General features: G+C 45.9%; 1 protein-coding gene across 1 annotated transcript in view; it reads left to right on the top strand.

Annotated features, from left to right (window-relative positions):
* The window catches only part of CC2D2B (coiled-coil and C2 domain containing 2B), a 1,912,120-nt gene that overhangs the window by 595,484 nt on the left and 1,297,188 nt on the right, over window positions 1-19,448 (top strand). Inside the window, exons 12-13 of the mRNA XM_086919535.1 lie at window positions 12,386-12,522; window positions 12,631-12,759. Of these exons, the coding sequence (XP_086775661.1) occupies window positions 12,386-12,522; window positions 12,631-12,759 (266 nt within the window). The remainder of the gene's footprint in view (window positions 1-12,385; window positions 12,523-12,630; window positions 12,760-19,448) is intronic.

Consider the following 19,448-nt stretch of genomic DNA (forward strand, 5'->3'; position numbering starts at 1 on the left):
AAAATCAAAGCAGTTTGCTATGGTAGGGCGGGAGCTGCAATGCTCCTGCCCTCCCATAGCAAACAGCAGTGTCCCCGCGGTAGGCACCCCGGGACACTGCAGGAGCCAGCCCTGGGGGTTGGCGGTCCCCAGGGCCATCAAAGGCTCCAGGAGTGGGGCCGCGCGGCCCCCCTCCCACCAATAGTAAAGCCCCGGGGGGTGGTGGTCCCCGGGGCTGGGGGGTCCGTCACGGACCCCCCTTTTTTACATATTAGAGCCCCGGGGAGGTGGTGGTCCCTGGGGCGTGTGGGGGGGCTTGAGCCCCCCACACAGGTTTTTTTTTCTATTTAAAAAAACAAAGCCCCTGGGGTGGCGGTCCCCGGGGCTGGGGGGGGCGTGAGCCCCCCGCATATTTTACAAAGAAGCCCCAGGGGTGGTGGTCCCCGGGGCTCGGGGGCCTTAGAGCTCCCCATCATGAATATCCAAGCCCCGGGGGTGGCGGTCCCCCAGGGCTGCGGGGGGCCGTGTGCCCCCGCTTATTTTACATATTAGAGCCCTGAGGGTGGCGGTCCCAGGGGCTTGGGGGGGCCTTAGAGGCCCCATAATGAATATCCAAGCCCCGGGGGTGACGGTCCCCGGGGCTGCGGGGGGCCGTGTGCCCCCCCTATTATAATTACTTTGCCCCGGGGGTGGCGGTCCCGGGGCAGTGTGGGGAGGATTTGGCCCACCCACACCTTTTTTTGATTATGCCCCCGGGATTTGGTCCCCCCGGGGGCTAATTTGAAAAAAAGCAGACCGTTTTTTTTTCACAGGGTACGCGTACCTAAATTTGGGGGCCTTGGGGGTCCTTGTGGGACCCCCTGAGCAGGCCTAGTGGGTCAGGGTGTTTCTACCCTTCCCCCTTTGCATGTTTTGCGCACTTGTTTCACTGCTTTCTTGTGCCTCGCTTCTACCGAGGCACAAGATGGCTGCCAACACGTCCTGGTTTGAAGTGTTGACAGCCAATTAGCATATAGCTCGTGCTCTGGAAGGTACATGTACAGAGTACGGTACTTCATCTATAGATATATCTATGATTTTACTTTTGAATTTCTCAGGAACTACTGCATGGATTTACACCATGTAACAAAAAGCGTGATCTGCGAACATATATATACATTAGACAGCTGGAATCGAAATTCATAATTGAACTAGATAGTAGACAGCCAAACGGTCTGAATAACACGGAGGACCTCCACCATTTCCTCTGAAAAAGTCAAACATTGATTTAGGGTGTCCCCGATGGGGGTTTTCTCTAACCTTTGTATCCTGTGTTTAAACATTGATTATTATAATGTGACCCCAGTGTCTTCTCCATTTTTATCTCAATGTGATTTTAGTCTTTCGCGTCCCCTGGCGCGTTTGCAGAGGTGGAACTAATTCCACTTGCATACTGGGGGTCCCTGCGGGCCAACTAGCCCACAAGGAACCTCCAGTATGGGCCAGGGGCCCCCTTGCAGAGAGGTGTAATGAGGCCACGCCCCTTTTTTACACCTCTTGGCGCATACTGGAGGTACTGGAGGTTGCTGGTGGGCTAGTTGGCCCTCAGGGACCCACAGTATGCAAGGGGAATTAGTTTCCCCTCTGAAAAAGTGCCAGGGGGCTGCATTGCAGAGAGGTGTAAAAAGAGGCATGGCCTCATTACACCTCTCTGCAACACAGCTCCCTGGTGCATACTGGAGGTTCCTGGTGGGCTAGTTGGCTCCCAGGGACCCCCAGTATGCAAGGGGAATTAGTTCCCCCTTTGCAAACGTGCCAGGGGGCTGCGTTGCGCAAACAAGCCAACATCTTCCAGCCATGTGCTCTACCGTATGAATAAGATATTTCCGCACATTGTAAAGAATATTCTTTGAACAAAACCAGGTCAATATAAAATAAATGAAAATCAGCTGGCTATATAGCTGCAAGCAGCATTAGTGGTCAGGTTACAGTATGTTAGTGTTTAGTTGTGTCAGAGTCCGTGAGCACGCTTCTGTGTTTCTACAGGAACGGCGCATCTTCAAACCGTTTCTGTCCTGCTTCGCCTCTGCTAATGGCAGGCAGATATGCTAATTGAATGAAAGGCTAGCGAATTAGCAGCTCTTGGAAAATCCATGGTTTGAGAGCATGCACACTTTTTCTAATTTCAGAAAGCATTGCACTCTGCAAGTGAAACAAAATGTCTGCACAAAACCAAGAATATACACAGCACAAATTACAGCCGCAAAGAAACTGTGTTAGAGAGGAGTGGCACGCAAACATGGCCACAAAGCAACAAAACACTCTGCAACATTAGGCCGCCAGAACGACTCCACCTCAGATAATTATGGCATGCGTGCTTTCCTCATGCGCGCGCGCGCCCTTTGAGACTCATTTATCACGGATCTGATGCAATGATTCCAGGGTTTCTCAGTTTGTGTGCCGCTGGGCCGAGGATGATAAAAGGTGCCATAAAGGGATCGTATTGTCAGTTACATAAATCCTCTGGAGAGGCAAGCGAGGACATACCTGAAGTGAGCTCACCTTGTTGTACTGCCAGTGGCGGCATAATTGTACAGTTTAGACCTTACTACTCAACTCGCATGCATAGAGTGCAGTTAACCCACATCCTCTCCTTTGCAGGGAGGAGCTTTGTTCCAGTGTGGTAGGACTTATGAACGGATGTGAGGGTTTAAGGTGGTCTTTTATTGTCTTTCTCATATTCTTTTAGTGTTTGCAAGAGCCTGTCCCACTGTGCTGCTATGGGAAGTTTTCGCAGTCCTGTTTTCCTTCTCTTTGAAGTGATTTCTATTTTCCGGTTCGAACCAGTATTTAGTGTCTTTTTTCCACACGTTGGTCATGGAGTGCATCAAGGGCTTTTACCTCATAGTTTTGACTTGTATAGTTGATATGAATGCCAAATCACTGAATTTTGTTGTGATTTTTTTTGTTGCCTGGTGCCTATCCATGGCCAGTAGGTAATCCTCTACATGTTCCAAACTTTTGCTGTTTGTCACTAAGAAGAAAACCCTCTCAGCAAGTTATTCCAGAAGGAACCAAGTTTCGCCCATATTTTTCTTTGGCTTGTGTCATTGTCCTTAGAAAACTGTGGCTTTTCATTGGTCAATAGGCTAAGTAGTATCTCTTTAGTTCCTCCTTGTCTCATCTTTGTCCTACCATAAGGACTGGCCCTCTTACATGTGTTGTTACTCTGTAGGCTCTAACCAGTTCCATGAGTGCGTCGGCCAACGGCTGTCGCGAGCAATACCTTTGTAGGGCTGCGCACGTTCGTTGGCCGACATGGCCCCGCCCACTCCTTTAAACTACCTCACCACGGCGGTATTGCCGCCGCAGTTAAGCGGTTAATTACAGCTTCCAAACGCTATTTTGTTAAATTGTTTTCACCTGCCTTCTGTTGCAGGCAAGACACGCTGTCTCTTAAGGCATTTCTTTTTATAGCACTGCACGCCACAGTGCCTTTGGTTTATTTTAGGGTGCCAAACGCAGCGGCATGTTTTTTAAAACTATTTATTCACTTTTTTGTTGTTGTTTACAAGCACCCTATGCAGAACTTTCACGTTAATAGAGGCACGCCCCTTTCTTTAGACTAGCCGCGTCTAAAAAAAGGTCCGCAGCCGATATTAAAGTGAAAGCGCACCATGAGGCGCTTTTACAAAAAAAAAGCATTGTTAGAAATGGGATCTCAGGTTGGCTAAGGCTTGCACCAAAGCCAGGCAGAGACCACCACTATAGTGAGGGCTTGGGAGTTACACGCCAAAGATAACCCCTTCTCACCCTCTTGGTAGCTTGGCATGAGCAGTCAGGCTTATCCCGGAGGCAAATGTGTAAAGCATTTGAGCATGCACACAGCAACAACATCCCAGGTACGCTACAAAATGAACTCCACACAAGGTTATATAAAAAAATAGCCTTTGCATTCTCATAACACATTAGAATAGTAAACACATAATATACACTGTACCAACTGGCACGGGCAATATTCACAAGGGATTATATACACATTACAGGGCCACATGGACCACTGTCAGAACCATCACAAAGCGAACTTGGTAAAAGAAAAACAGATCATAAACGTACAACCAAAAACCACTGGTAATCACTGTACTTAGCATCAGCCTGTAACATAAACTACATTATGCACAGCCCCATCAGGTGCGGTGTACAGACAAAATATCGACTCCAAAATATCGACTGGACATAATATCGAGTTTTAAATATAGACTGGACAAAATATCGACTGGACATAATATCGACTACAAAAATATCGTTTTTCAGGTAAGTGAAGTAATATCGACTGTATAAAATATAGATAGCAAAAATATCGAATTTTTTATAATATATAATATTTTATAGTGTATTTTTATGTAATAATATGTGTGAAAAGTGTGTATTAATGTTATAAAATATTTTATTAAATGAATTTTGTTTTTATAATAATTGCGTAATGTAATTCTGTAGCGGGTTGTGGGTTTATAGGGGAATAGGGTGGGAAGTAATTTAATAATAATTAATTAATTAATATATGTTTGTTATTATTTTTAATTAATAATTAATTGATAATTAATTAATATTAATTAGTTAATTAATTAATATAATTTTGTACATATTTTGTATTGGTAATTAATTGGTAATTAATTAATTGTAATTAGTTAATTACATTAATTAGAGTACATTTTTAATATATATAATTTTGTGTTATTGTTAAGTAATTAATTGGGAAAAAATAATATTAATTATTAAAATAATTACAGCTAATGTGCTAATATATTTACTTTATTGTTATTGTTAATTAATAATTAATTGGTAATTAAATAATATTGATAAATTTTGGGTAAAGGAGCATTTTTAGGGTTCAGGGTCAGTTTTCAGTTTTAGGGTAAAGGGGTATTTTTAGGGTTCAGGGTCAGTTTTCAGTTTTTGGGTAAAGGGGCATTTTTAGGGTTTTGGGTCAGTTTTCAGTTTTAGGGTAAAGGGGTATTTTTAGGGTTCAGGGTCAGTTTTCAGTTTTTGGGTAAAGGGGCATTTTTAGGGTTCAGGGTCAGTTTTCAGTTTTAGGGTAAAGGGGTATTTTTAGGGTTCAGGGTCAGTTTTCAGTTCATGGGTAAAGGGGTATTTTTAGGGTTCAGGGTCAGTTTTCAGTTCTTGGGTAAAGGGGTATTTTTAGGGTTCAGGGTCAGTTTTCAGTTTTTGGGTAAGGGGGCATTTTTAGGGTTCAGGGTCAGTTTTCAGTTTTTGGGTAAAGGGGTATTTTTAGGGTTCAGGGTCAGTTTAGGGTTTTTGGGTAAAGGGGTATTTTCAGGGTTCAGTGTCAGTTTTCAGTTTTTAAACAATATTTTTGCAAGTCGATAATGTGACCGTCGATACTCTTTGGAGTGGGAATAGTATTTTTTACACTTCTGGTATTGTACGGTAATATAATAGTATCCTATTTAATTATAGTATGTTATTATATATATATGTTTTTACAAATATGATTGTAAAAAATTATTTTTATTAAGTTCATTTATTATTTAATTATTATAATTCAATTTAAGTATTTTTAAGTATATTTTAGTAATTACATTTTAATATTAATTTAATTAAACACTGTTTTTAACAAAGTCGATATTTTTTATAACTATATTATTGTAAACGATATTTTGTACTCGATATTTTTGTACTTACCTGTTTGTAGATACAAACTCGATATTTTGACTGTCGATATTTTGTCCACGATATTTTTGCAAGTCGATATTTTGACCCTCGATATTTTTTCAGTGATCCATCAGGCGCAAATTACATTCTGTGCCAACCTCACCAGCATAAACACCTTATGCAATCATCTCTCAAGTCTAAACACATTAGACCCTAACCTCCTAAGTATAAATTACATTAGGGGCGTACCTCACACAGTGAAACATAATCTCACTAGCATAAACCATGATATGCAAAACAACCTCATAAACATAAACTTAGAGGTATGTATCAAACAGGGTGCGTAAAATATACTAAATGCATTACATTTCCAAGCTCCACATCACATTAGCACATAAATCATATTAGGGCTTGGCGCCCTATAAATCTACCAGTCCCCCTGGCCAACTGGCCATCTCCAAAAAGGGGGCTCAAATGCCCTGTGTCCAGAATGTCAGGGCGTGCTGCCAATGCAGCGAAATCCAATTGCGCCACTGCGCAAACCTAAACGGTGCAGCTGGCACTAAGTGCTGCGCATCTGTGTCAGGGGCAAAGGAGTGCAACTCACTCCTAACTCAGACATGCCCTACAAAGTCAAGAGAGACCTAAATGTTGCAGCTGCCCACTACTTGCTGGGCAGCTGGGGATCTCTGCATGAGGCTTGGCACCACTGTGCCACTTCTGTCCTTCTCAGGGGCTCTCTTAGTAGCTGGAAAAACGGGGGCACCACTGTGCCACACCACGGGGGAAACCATGGCCCCTCTGGGGCTTCTGGAAATAATTGTGCCCCTTGTTGGAGCCATCTGGCTTTAGAATCATGGTGCCCTGGAGCACACCGGCTCCTGAAATCAACACTGCGGAGCGTTTGAGCCCTCTGGCTCTGTAATGAGATAATGCGATGTGAGAGCCATCTAGGCTCTGAAAACCCCTATGCCCCTGTGGGGGCCCTCTGACTCTAAGACGTTGGGGCCAATCGCACGGGGACAGAATACGGGTTCCTCTGGCCTTCTGAACCATCATGGCCATGTTGGAGAGGCCCACTACCATCCGGGGCTGCTCTGACTCAGGACCCCCCTCTGGCTAGAGAACAGTACCTACTCCCTCGTAGCGTGGGAGTAAATTATGGCCATGCTTCCCCCCTCAGCCCTCACTCACCAGGCTCTGGGGACTCTGGATGTCTCCTTCGGAGCATTCACTGGAGAGCCCCCCCTCCTCGGGGACTCTCTCTCTCACCGTGCATTGCTGGGGGGCAGCCTCTCCTTCACCCGGGTGCCCTCCTGGGACCCGGGGCTCCTCTGCCATGCTCCGGGAGGCGGGGTGGGCACCTGTTCTCCCTCGTGACGCACATCCTGGGTCTCCCATCGGCTCACGGGAGCCCCGTGCCGACGCTCCACAGCTTCCGGTCCTGCTGTGGCGTCACTTCCGCTTTCGTCCAGGGGTCCCGCCCACAACCAGGCGGGCCGCGGACGGCAGTGTCATTCTGGGCGGCAAATGAGGGGTAGGCTCCCACGGTATTCAAGGTAAACCGCAGGGTGGGCACCCGCCTCAATCACGAGCAAAGTTGCAGGGTGGGCACCCGCGCATAAAAATAATGAAATAAGCAGCAACATGCGGGGTGGACTCACGCCTCTCTCCCCTCCAGCAGGAGGGAATCCCTACGTCGGGATTCCCCTGGGAAAGGTTGCAGCGCCGCGCTGCGGAGCCCTCGTGCTCCTCATCAGTTTGGCAAATTATAATCAAAAATAAAGCGCTCCTCCTCAGGATCACAAAGCGCTCCCCAGACGCTGGAAGGCTCCATCAAGCCTGGGCAAAGGAAAAGTAAAGGTAGAAGGTCCAAGAAGTCCTGGGCATCAGGGAGGCAATGTAGGGCCCAGGTGCCAGCACACAGGGCACTCCAGCAAGGAGACAGCCCCCATGCTGGTCCCTCCTGGGCCCCACCAGCAACAAGCCCACTTCTGTCAGGATTCCAAAAGGGAACATTTTACATGGGGTCACAGCCCCTTCTTATACCACTGAATCCTTTGTTCTCAACTGTAGGGCAAGATACAACTGGTTCAGGAGCACCTTGTTTTGCTCAGCTCCCTCTCTATTCATAGGACAGGCCAGGGACATCAGACGCACCACAGGAAGTGGAGCCAGCATTGTGGAGGGAAGGCACAGCCCTATTCTGGTCCCAGGTGCAACTCTTCCCTCCCATCTACATGCAGATCTCCCTATTCACCACCGGGCAGACTCATCCTGGATCTTGGAGCCAAACACACCAGCGAGCCCCTGTCAATAACAAGCCAGACATGCAATTCACATCACGCAGGCAGACACAATGCACACAGAAATGCCAACTTCGAAAAGTTGCCTTCTCCACTAGTCACAACAAATCTGCGCACACCATCGTGCGGGATTTATTCTCACAAGTTTGCACATACTAAACTCGCCCCTGCACACCTCTCATACCAGGAACTACCAGGGACACACATCTCCCCCATGCATTCCTATGGGAGGGCAGGCCAGTCTCACCACACATACACAGAGAGCGCACGCACTTTACACTGGGCCACAGTGCTAAAGTGCGCAGTGGCCTAAAATCACCAACACCAGGTTACAGAAAAAGGCTAGGAGAATGCAAAAAGTTTTGGGGTGAACCTGCCAAAAGGGCCATGTCCAACAGCATTTGTTAGTCAACTTGACAAACAAATGTTTTTCTTTGTAAAAGCACCCTCTACTGTGCTTTCACTTTAATGGCGGCCACGTCCCTTTCTTTAGACACAGGTCGTCTAAAGAAAGGGGCAAGGCCTCTATCAACATAAAAGCGCAGCATGGGGCACTTGTAAACACAAAATATTTGCAATGTAATAGGGCTCGCATTTGCGAGAATTTAAGCTATTGTCAATAGCTCAAACTCTTGTAAATTTGAGACCTATTGCATTGAAAATGCTTGTTATCTTTATATATACGCTCCGAATGCTGCTCTCACCGGTCTTTAATTTGTTGTGGAGATATCTCATTAAGTTTAAGCACTGCCATGCCCAACAGTATACAACGTTTGTATAACAGCATGTGTAGCTGGCTCAATGCGACTAATGCACCACAATTTCTTGAATGCATGTGTAATCCTACCGTGCCATACTGACTGTGAAAATGCATTCCTACTTGGAGTGCTGACATCAACGCTGTCATCATGCATTGTGATCCTACACTCAATGTCAATATCATATGATCACAGTACTGCAGTCTTGAGAGAACTGCAATTTATTTATTTTATTTATTTGCGTGTTTATAAAGCGCTATGAATAAACTCCCAAAGGAGTATCTCCGCGCTGTTGACACCTAGCATAGAAACTGAGAGAAAGCTACAGGGAATATGATTTATATCAGGAAAATTGATATGAGCCAGCAGATAGATGTTACAATGAACTAAACAAAAAAGTTTTCAGAGATTTTCTGAATTTAAGGTGATTCCCACACATGGTTCCCACAAGAAGCCAGAATCAACTTTAAATAACCCGCATCATCTTTAAAGTTATTCACCTTTCATAGCTTGAATAGTTATGCCCTGCCGTGCCAATATCTGGACGCTAAAATAAATTGAAGAAACCAAAAACTCTCATGGTTCGAATAAACAAGCATTGTCGTAGCCAATAGGTCTAGCTTTTGGGACCTTATGTGTTTAGTTATCCAGCACAATATCCTTTGTGCAACAAAATGAACTGTTGCATGGTAAACATTTATAAGGGTCCTAAGGTGAGACCTAATGGCTATGCCAATGGTTGTTTAATGTGATATGGATTTATATCAATTATTTAAATATTATTGAAACTATATCTAATTATGCTGTTTTACATATTTTGCAATGTCTTAAGGTAGTTGAGCAAAATAAAATAAAGTTTAACCCTGAAACAGTACCAGTCCATTATAAACACTGTGGGTAGGCAGGGGTGAGGACAGGCAGGTGAGAGCTCAGTGGGCAGGCAGGGGTGAGGACAGGGAGGTGAGAGCTCAAGAGGTCAGAAAGGGGGGAGGACAGGCAGGTGAGACCTCAAGTGGGCAGACATGGGTGAGGGCAGGCAGGTGAGAGCTCAAGTGGGCAGGCAGGTGAGAGCTCAGTGGGCAGGCATGGGTGAGGGCAGGCAGGTGAGAGCTCAAGTGGGCAGACAGGGGTGAGGTCAGGCAGGTGAGAGCTCAAGTGGGTAGGCAGGGGTGAGGACAGGCAGGTGAGAACCCAGTGGGCAGGCAGGGGTGAGGACAGGCAGGTGAGAGCTCAAGTACCACAGTACCAGTCCATTATAAACACTGTGGGTAGGCAGGGGTGAGGACAGGCAGGTGAGAGCTCAAGAGGTCAGACAGGGGGGAGGACAGGCAGGTGAGACCTCAAGTGGGCAGACATGGGTGAGGGCAGGCAGGTGAGAGCTCAAGTGGGCAGGCAGGGGTGAGGACAGGCAGGTGAGAGCTCAAGTGGGCAGGCAGGTGAGAGCTCAGTGGGCAGGCAGGGGTGAGGGCAGGCAGGTGAGAGCTCAAGTGGGCAGACAGGGGTGAGGTCAGGCAGGTGAGAGCTCAAGTGGGCAGACAGAGGTGGGCACAGTAAGAACAGGCAGGTGAGGGTAGCAAGAACATGGGCACCGCGAGGGTAGAAATGACGACCCGCAATGGCGAGGGCACATGTGACGCAAATCAGAGGTAGGCACACAGGCAAGATGAAGCACCTCAGGCGAGGACACTCAAAGGTGGGAACATACATAGGGCAGGGCAGAGGTCAGGACAGGCAGAGGTCAGCGCAACGAGGGCAGACAGGTAAGACCGGCCAGAGGTGAAAAACAGAAGCGCCACTGGCATGCATAGGCGTGGATGTCACCATGCCATGCTGCACGGGGAGCACTATGAGGGACTTACCAGGACCAGCCAGGGAGGTCAGGCAGTGCCCAGCTCCGGAGAGCCAGGGCCTCTTGGGGGGTGTAAAGGGTGTGTGTCTGCCCACAGCCCCAGGACTGGCTGGGGTGTTTACACACAAGGCGTAGTGTGCGCCTAACTGACTCAAGCTTCATCACAAGTAAAGCCCAGAGGGGTGTCCGCTTTCAGCCATGATCAGCCCAAAAACTAGAGCCGGCGGGGCCCTTCCCCCTGCCCCCAAGCCAGCAGACGGGTAGCATGGGGGAGGGCAAGGCAACACAGGACAAGAAGAGGATCTCCAGGAACAAGAGGAGGAGCCGATAGAAAGAAAGAGGGGAGGGGAAGTAACGGGGTGGCGAGGTAGGGAGGAGGAGAGAGAGAGGGGAGGAGGAAACATGGGCGGGGCTTAGGAGAAGGAAATCGGGGGAGAAAGCGGATTGGATGTGAAACGGGGAGGGCAGAGAGTGGGGTGGAAAGGGGAAATGCTGGAGGGATAATGAACGAGGGGGAAAGAGACTGGAGTAAAGGGAGAAAAGTGGAGGAGACGGTAAGAAGAGTAGAAGAGAGATGGGAGGCAGACGTAACCTAACCAGTTTAGATGGCAGGTGCCAATGAGTGCAGACTGCATGCGCCGTATCACGCAAGGCCGAGCTCATGACAAAAGGAAAACGTGATGGGGTGGATAAATGATGTATAGGGGCAGTGAGCCAGAGAAGAAGTCGGGAAGCAGACACAGCATTTGAGGGGCTAGGGAGGTACAGCAAGTTAACACTGGCTGCTTTTGTACAGGCAAGAGAGGCATGTGTTAATGAGAGAGATATAAATCTTACAAGGCAGAGAAGAATGTGCTAGAGCGGGCACGGCAGGAAATTACATATGGGGGCAGTGAGCCATAGAAGAACTCGGGAAGTAGACACAGCATTTTTGGGGCTAGGGAGTTACAGCAAGTTAAGTCAGACAAGCATTGGCCGCGCAGCCGTGAAAGTGACACAGCCGTGAAAGTGGCGAGCGATGCGAGGAATGCGTGTTACTGTGCGCGTAACCGTATGCTCTATGCCACCCAAAAAGCTGTGGTCAGCTTTTTAAAGCCCACTCACTAAATGTCTCGCCAGAGCCGTGCATGCGCTGGCTCAGGCGATACCTAAAAACTACTCAAAATCCATTTGGTCTATTGAATCACTGAATCGGTTAGCCTACTCTGTGGAATCCCTGAAGTGATGAGACACCAACAAGATTTGGACAACAATTATAACCTGCCTATTTAACATGTATGTGAAATAAGAGTTTAAGAGTTCTGAAAATGAGATCCCTGTGTGCACTGGTTCCTCCTTCTAACTAATCCTTGCTCTAATTTCACCCCTTTGTCCTTCCCTGTGGTCCCATTAATCTCTACCTGCTGTAGAAAGACGTTCTATGTTCTCTTTATCTGTTTTCTGCTTCTATTGATCCTGCTTCTTGCTCTTGTGCTGTTAATCTCCTTCTCTCTCCCTATCTCTCCCTCCTACAGTTACACATGTCTTGGCCTACATTTGATCCGCTAAACCCTTGTTCAAGACTGTTTTTATGAGTTGTGTTATGCTTTATGCGTTGTGCTATGAATCATAATTTAGACAAGGCTAGGTCTCAAATTGTGTTGTTTTATAAATTACACTAACACCTAGCTGATAGAACAGGGCGATATCAAATATAAATAAATAGGTAAGCATACCCAAGTCCAATTTTAATTCATTTATATAGACATTTAAACATGATGAGAGAATCCCTAAAATATACTTTCATATTTGTTAAATTTCATGTTAGTTTTACGTATTTGCTAATAACTTTTGTTCTAAAGTTGGTTATAGATTTAAGCTCCCAGAAGACACAAACCCGCGTAATATAGAGGATGAAGGATTGTACGTTCAGAGAAGGCCTGAATTTTACAGGAAGTGTATAAACAAAATGGAAAGACGTTTATTACAAGAACCAGGGGTAAGTGCATTATTTCTATAATCACAAGATATATCGTGGTGTGAATTGAATTGGTTTAAGTATTTTTAAATGTACTCTATAAATCTTTTTTTTTATTATTTGCACAAGGGCAACAATTGGTTTGAAATAAGTGGAGAAATAATGTCTCTTCCTTCTCCAATAAAAGAGACATGGACTGTTTGGAAACACGATCTCACCAGCAGTCTGCATCCAGCTTTAGAGACCGTTTACATTAAGGTATTAACACATAGTTTGTTTTGTAAGTTTTGTTCACTCATGTGTTATCAGTGTATTTATTTGCGGCAGGTGGCATGATTCAAATGGTACATTACCATACTAATGCAGCTACGGAGGAGGAAACATAGCAGTTTCTATATTATTAGTATGAGTTGTACTAAGCACACGTCCAGTGATATTCGGTTACAAACCATGAACATTAAAAACACATCAGGTAATGCACACATGCATTTGACATCAGATGACAGATCTTTTCAGTTCCTCGTATTTTTGCGCCATGCAATTGTGCGGTAAGCAATTGAAAATAAACTTAATCTGACTTGATGTTACTGTAAGAAATGTGGTCTGATGGATATTTCTGACTGCAGATTCCTCATCTTTTGAATTCCTCCAGGCGCCAGACTGCATCAGGAAACTTTTTTCTGAAACTGGTCTTGGGGGTCGATAGATGACGGCATCTGGCTTTGCAAGGCGATGGTTTATAATCAGGTAACCCCTTAAACCCAGGCCATTACAGACGTATGGCTTGAGTTAGAGTATGGCGGTCAGCTTTACTCCGCCACAAAAGTGACGGATATCATGTCCTCCTCATCACAAGTATGTTATTAGAGACAGCGGACCCTTTCAAGAAAAATACATAACCTTTATGACAAAATTACAATCAAGTGGAGTGGTGTGGCTCACTGGTTAGAGGCGGCAGACCCCCTAAGCAGAGAACGGCCGGGGACCAGGGTTCAATTCCAGATGCGGCAGGGTCGTGGACCAGGGTCAAACGGACGCGATAATTCTCGCCTTGGTGCCTACTCTAACCAGGGAACACACTCGGCAACTCTGGGCATTAAGCTTGCCTCATCTCTACAACGGCCTGCCTGGTTTCACCTTGGAGATACCCAGAAAAAGACCATCTCACAGGGAAAACCAGGATGGGTTCCCCAGTGGTCTTTAGCGCCAGGATACTCCTTGGAGTCACAGTGCGCTTTACAAGTATACCCATATTTACATTTTATATTACTGTCCAAATAGAAGGTATTTTTAGTTATTCACATACTCGATAAACACGAAAAATACATACAGTATCATGAAGTGAGCAGGAGGCGACGGGGTTCTTGGAAATCAACAGATTTCCTGACCTCATGCCAGCCCCGGCCTGTGGAGGGAGTTGCGGTGGGGCAGAGAGGTGGGGGAGGAGTAGGGTGGAAGGTGCTAAAAACCGGCATATGCATAATTGGAGGTAAATAAACAATGTAATTAATAAAACAAATTTCGTAGCGCGCGCTGCATCGCATTTGCGATGTAGGGCACGCTACGAAATTCGTTTTATTAATTAAATTGTTTATTTACCTCCAATTATCCATATGCCGGCTTTTAGCACCCCCCACCCTGCCCCTCCCCCGCCCCGCCTCTCTGCTCCACTGCAACTCCCTCCACAGGCTGCGGCTGCCTCAGGCATATGACTGCAAGGTGACTTTGTGGTCATGCAAAAATAACAATAGTCACAATAAAAAGAACATCTTATACTCCACATAAATCAAAAATAACTGTTGGAGTTAAGATGTGGTTGTCGAAGACGTTTTGATCCCCAACAGCGGTTATGGGATCATCATCAGGACTAGGGAATCAGAATGCCTGAGAGGTTGCCTAAATAAGGCTGGGAGGAGGGGAAGGGGAGTGGAAAAGGGGGGAGGAAAAAAATGGGTGGGGTCAAGGGAAGAAGAAGAGAAAGAGAGGTTAGGGGTGGGAAGATGGGACTTTTCAAGTCTCATGGTTGAAAACATAGGAATGTAGGTTGGTCCATCACATGCTGGGGACCGAATGTGATCAGTTTCACTGAGCTGAGACTGAACTAATGTGCAGAGGTGAATCCATGCTTGTGGTGAAATTAATATTTAAAATGTAAACATGCATGCAGATCCAGGAAGTGACGACTATATTGTGCTAACTAGACAAGGAATAAGGTGGGGGAAGCTCGACTTATTTTTGGCCCAGGATGTGGACCACCGGGTGGTATCTAGGAAAGGAACGATGTCCTAACCGTGGCAGCTTGGGAGCATAGGAACGCGCAGGCTTCAAAGGATTGCTATAAGACATATAAGCAGTGCCTAAGGGGCAACAGAATTCGGAGGCAAGGAACTGTAACGGAGACCGTGTTCTCATTGTGACGCTTACTGAGGATTGGGTACAGGGGAGATCAATGTCTCATCCCTGGCATGCTTCTCGGGTGGTTCCTGTTCGAGCGAAGAAGTGCCTGAAATAAGGGGAGAGGTACGGTGAGACGCAAGTGCGTCAATCCGCTGCCTGTGAAAGATTAAGAAAGCCTGTGCGTTAACTTTCTTCATAGTAGCTGAAATGAGCTTGGTTCGAAGGTTCGAAGGTGCCTGTTGTATGCCGGTCAATGAATATATAGGGAAGTAGTGATGGTTCGCATGCGTGCACCACGCGACTACTAGAGCGGCAAGTGAACTGGTCATAGTGATTAGTGGGCGCCATGATGGGTGACATGCACTACGGGAATAGGTTAGGAAGTGAGGGGTGAGAAAGGAAAGGTAGGAGTCGATAATTATACTAGTATCATCATGGATTACAGGGTAGCACTTCAGCAGACATCACATATACATCAATTGTGGTAACAATGTGCAACATTGAAATCCAGCGTAGGCGCATGCATAAAGTACAGATAACAAATTGTGTTGAATGTCAATTAATCATTAGTATATTATTAGATTATGGAGACATTATACAACATTGACCAAACAGCGTCGGCGTTTAAGCAAAGTGCAATTGCCATGGTATCATATTTCTAGAAAAAGAGGCATATTATTCAGATCAAGTTAGTCCAGTCCTCAATGCGGTTCAGTCCAGTATGGAGACTATTCATACGTAAAATCCATTTAAGTTCCTCCTTATTGAGATACCACTGATGTCAGAGTTCTGGGTCTGTGAGTGGATCACGTTAATTACCTGCCAATGTAGTTCGTCTTCAGTATGCCCTTGGTTAGTGAAGTGTTGCACAAGTGGTGCATTCGGTATTTGACATCTCATGCGACGCCAGTGTTGGCATATTCAGATCCTGATTTTTTGTTGTCCCGCTGTCCCCTCCCGGGACTTTTAATCTCTTGCTCTGGTCCCATTGAGGCCAACCCTGAACCATTGTTCTCTCTAAACATACACTTACCCAAGGTTCACATTTCGGGGTACCTTTGTTCTCCCACACTACCTGTTTAGTGTGCAAGTCTTTGAATGTTGTTTGCTTGTTGAGAGTGTAAGAAATGTAGTTCTTGGTTGAGTTATTGTTTGCAGGGGTGGAAGCCCTACTTAAGCAACAACCACAATCATTGTTAGGGTGAACCACAAAAGTCACTATATAAAAACATGTTCCTAGTTCTCTGATAGTTTGGCACAAAAACAATCAGATTTAACTTAGAGGCACTGTGTGAAGTTTTTATGATGCACACAAACAATAATAAAGTGAAAACACAACACAAGAAAAATTCCACACTGTTAAAAATGGGTTCTCTAGTTGGCAGAGGTATGTGCCCTGTCCAAGTAGGGCCCACCACTCTAGTTAGGGTAAGTCAGATACACCCCCCAAATTAACCTGTGCTCACCCTTTGGCAGCTTGGCACAGAGCAGTGAGATTTAACTTAAGAGGCAATGTGTAAAGTATATGTGCAACACTTAAAACAGTAAAACAGTGAACACAGCACACACATGCTAGAAATATAGGGCTTAATTCAATTAACAAAACAAGACAAACATGACAAAAATCCAATAAGTAGAACCGAAGTTATGAATTTTCAGTTTTTTGGAACATTGAAATATAGTGCTTAAAAGCATAAAGCGTCAACCGGGGACATCTGGTTGTGTTAGACTGGGGCAAAATGAAAAGTCAAGCTGACAGTGATTGATGGAGCGTGGGTCAGATAAAGAAGCCAAGCAGGCCACGGTGAAACCAGTACCTTTCCAGAGGATGTGTCGACGTGCGACTGCGACAGTTCCGAGTCATGCAGTCGGTCCCGCTTCTTCATGGAACCCCTTTACTATGAAGGCACTGCATCGTAGAGGAGCCTTGCAGTTGGATCTTGTATCATTGTCAAACCCCTTACGATGAAGACATTGCATCGATGTTGAACCTCACAGTAGCACCTGTGCCGTCGTTGAACCCCTTATAATGTAGGTCATGCATCATTGTTGAGCCGTGCTGTCGACCCGTGGAGTCTCAAAAGCGGCACTGCATCAGTATCGAAGGCAAATGCATCGGTTCTGACTGGTGCAAAGCAGGCGATGCATGGATTTTGGGAGAACACAGCTGCAGAACCCCGCTTGAAGGCCCAAGACTGGATTGACACCTTTTGGCAGGGCAGGACGAACATTTGGCAGAGTCCAGCAGGTGAAGCAGAGTTGAATGAAGTTGTTGATGTCCCTAAGACTTCCAAACAGGAGGCAAGCCCTTAGAGTCACTTGGTTCCAAGGATGTAGAGAGTCAGGTCCAGTCTTTCCCACCACCAGGCAAATGGCAGGCTCAGCAGAGCAGGAGTCCAGCAAAATCAAGCAGGGTCCAGTAGAGTGTCAGTCCTTTCAGCAGCCAGTAGTCCTTCTTCCTGGCTGAGTGTCCTAAGGTCCATAGTGTACTGAGTTGGTGGTGTCAGCGGTGAAGTGCTTATACCCAGTTGTGCCTTTGAAGTGGGGGAGTTAAATCTAATCAGTAGATCCAGTGTTGAGATTTGTTACTGTTTTTATTGAAATCTAGTGTCTAAAAGATCAAAGCGCCAAACGCGGGAATCAGGTTGCGCAATACTGGTCCAAAGTCTAAAGATAAGATTGACTTATCGAGTGTGGGTTGGATGCATGAGGTCAATTGGACCCGGTCTAGGCTTACCTTCGGAGTTAGAAGAAATTTTGAAGAAAAGTCCAGTAGAAAGTAGAGTTCAGCGGGGCAAGGAAGCTTGCTATGTCCGAGAAATAATTGTTGTGACTGAAGAGTCCTGGATGAGGTCTCAGTAAAGCCATTGACGATGGCGGGAAAAAGCTCAGGGCGGCAGAAGCTGGATTTCCAGGCTGAGGAATTTGTCGTTGTTGATGGGGAGCCTGCTACTATCGAACCCAGTAACGATTTTTACCTTCAGACTTATACACTTTTTTGGAAGTCGAAAACCTCCCATGGGACAAAGTTGCAATCTGTAGCTGAAGAAGGCACTACAAGGCCAGGTACAGTCACTCGGAGGTACAACTGAACAGAATTTGCTGCTGCAGAGAAGAACGTAGCAGGAGCTACCTCAAAGTCAAACCATCCGAGATGCACCTTGGGCTAATTAGCTGGCAGGTAAGTTTCAGTCTTCTGTCGGTTCTTCTGACAGTTTTTGTTCAAACATTTTCAAAGTCCCAACTTTTAGTGTTAGGCATGAGCAGCACCCCCAACACCACTTCCAAGGGTCCAGGACTCCACCATTTGGGGGAGGTTAAGACTAACAGGAGCAGAGGCCGGGTACAGGGTTCACGGTTTCTAGAGCTTGTTATGTCCTCAGACAGGATGCCAACCAAACAGCCTTTGGAGTCTCTCTGGTAGTCTTGGGTTTCAAGCAGCAACACAAGCCTCTATCAGTAGAACAGTCCTCTGGTGGCATTAGGGCAGTACTCGGGGGAACAAGGCAGGCCTCAAGCAGAAAGGCATTTCCCTGGAGCCCTTCTGAAGTCTTCAACAGGTCCAGGATTGTACTGAAGATTTGCTCTGAGGGTCCAATATGTATACCTGGTGCCAGCCTTTGACATGGGGTAGTCTTCTAGGTTACTCCCACATCTGGTTTTGGAAAGTTCTTCCCTTTCCCTGTTCGGGCTCCAAGATGTTTGGGGTAACAAAAGGCTGGTGTCAAGTTCCTTTGTGTGTATGCTGGAGACAGCACTTTGAAATGTAAGTGGGTCAGGGAACAGCTTCTCCCACAGCGATTTAGGCAGCATGGCCCATCCTGCCTACACCCAGTCCCCTTTGTCTCACAGGCGAACAGAAATACAAACAATCCCAACAGCAGAGCCATTCACAGTCATATGACCCAAGGCACTAGCAGAGGCACTAAAATGGTTAGGGCATGAAAATGGTAACTTTTTAAAGTTGGCATTTTCAGAATTGTGACAAAAAATCTGACTTTTCCATTAAATTGGATTTTAAATTACAAATATTTTGTCTAAACATGATATTTCAACCTGCTCCCAAACCGAAGGTATCATTTCAACAATGCAATAAGGGTAACCAAATGTTATCCTATGGCAGAGTACAACTCACAGTACTGAAAAATGAATGTAGGATTTTTGTTTACTACTAGGACATGTAAAGCTTAAAACACAAGCCCTTCTTTTTAACTACAATGTACCCTGCCCTATGGACTTTTTAGGGCCTAACTTAGGGGTAACATATATGTATTAAAAGGAATGTTAGGCATAGAAAAAAGATTATTTTGCCAGGTCTAATTGGCAGTTCAAAACTGCACTTCCGGCTGCAATAGCACAATGAGTGCTTCAGGCCCCCTAGTAGCATCTAATTTACAGGCCCTGGGTACCATGTAGTATCCTATATGAGGGACTTACAAGTAATTTAAATGTGCCAATCAGGTGTAGTCCAATTATAAGGGGTGAGTATGTGCACTTTAGCACTGGTTAGCAGTATTAAAGTGTGCAGAGTCCAAATGCCAAAAAAAACG

Source organism: Lissotriton vulgaris, chromosome 5, assembly GCF_964263255.1.
Source record: "Lissotriton vulgaris chromosome 5, aLisVul1.2, whole genome shotgun sequence".
NCBI lineage: Eukaryota > Metazoa > Chordata > Amphibia > Caudata > Salamandridae > Lissotriton > Lissotriton vulgaris.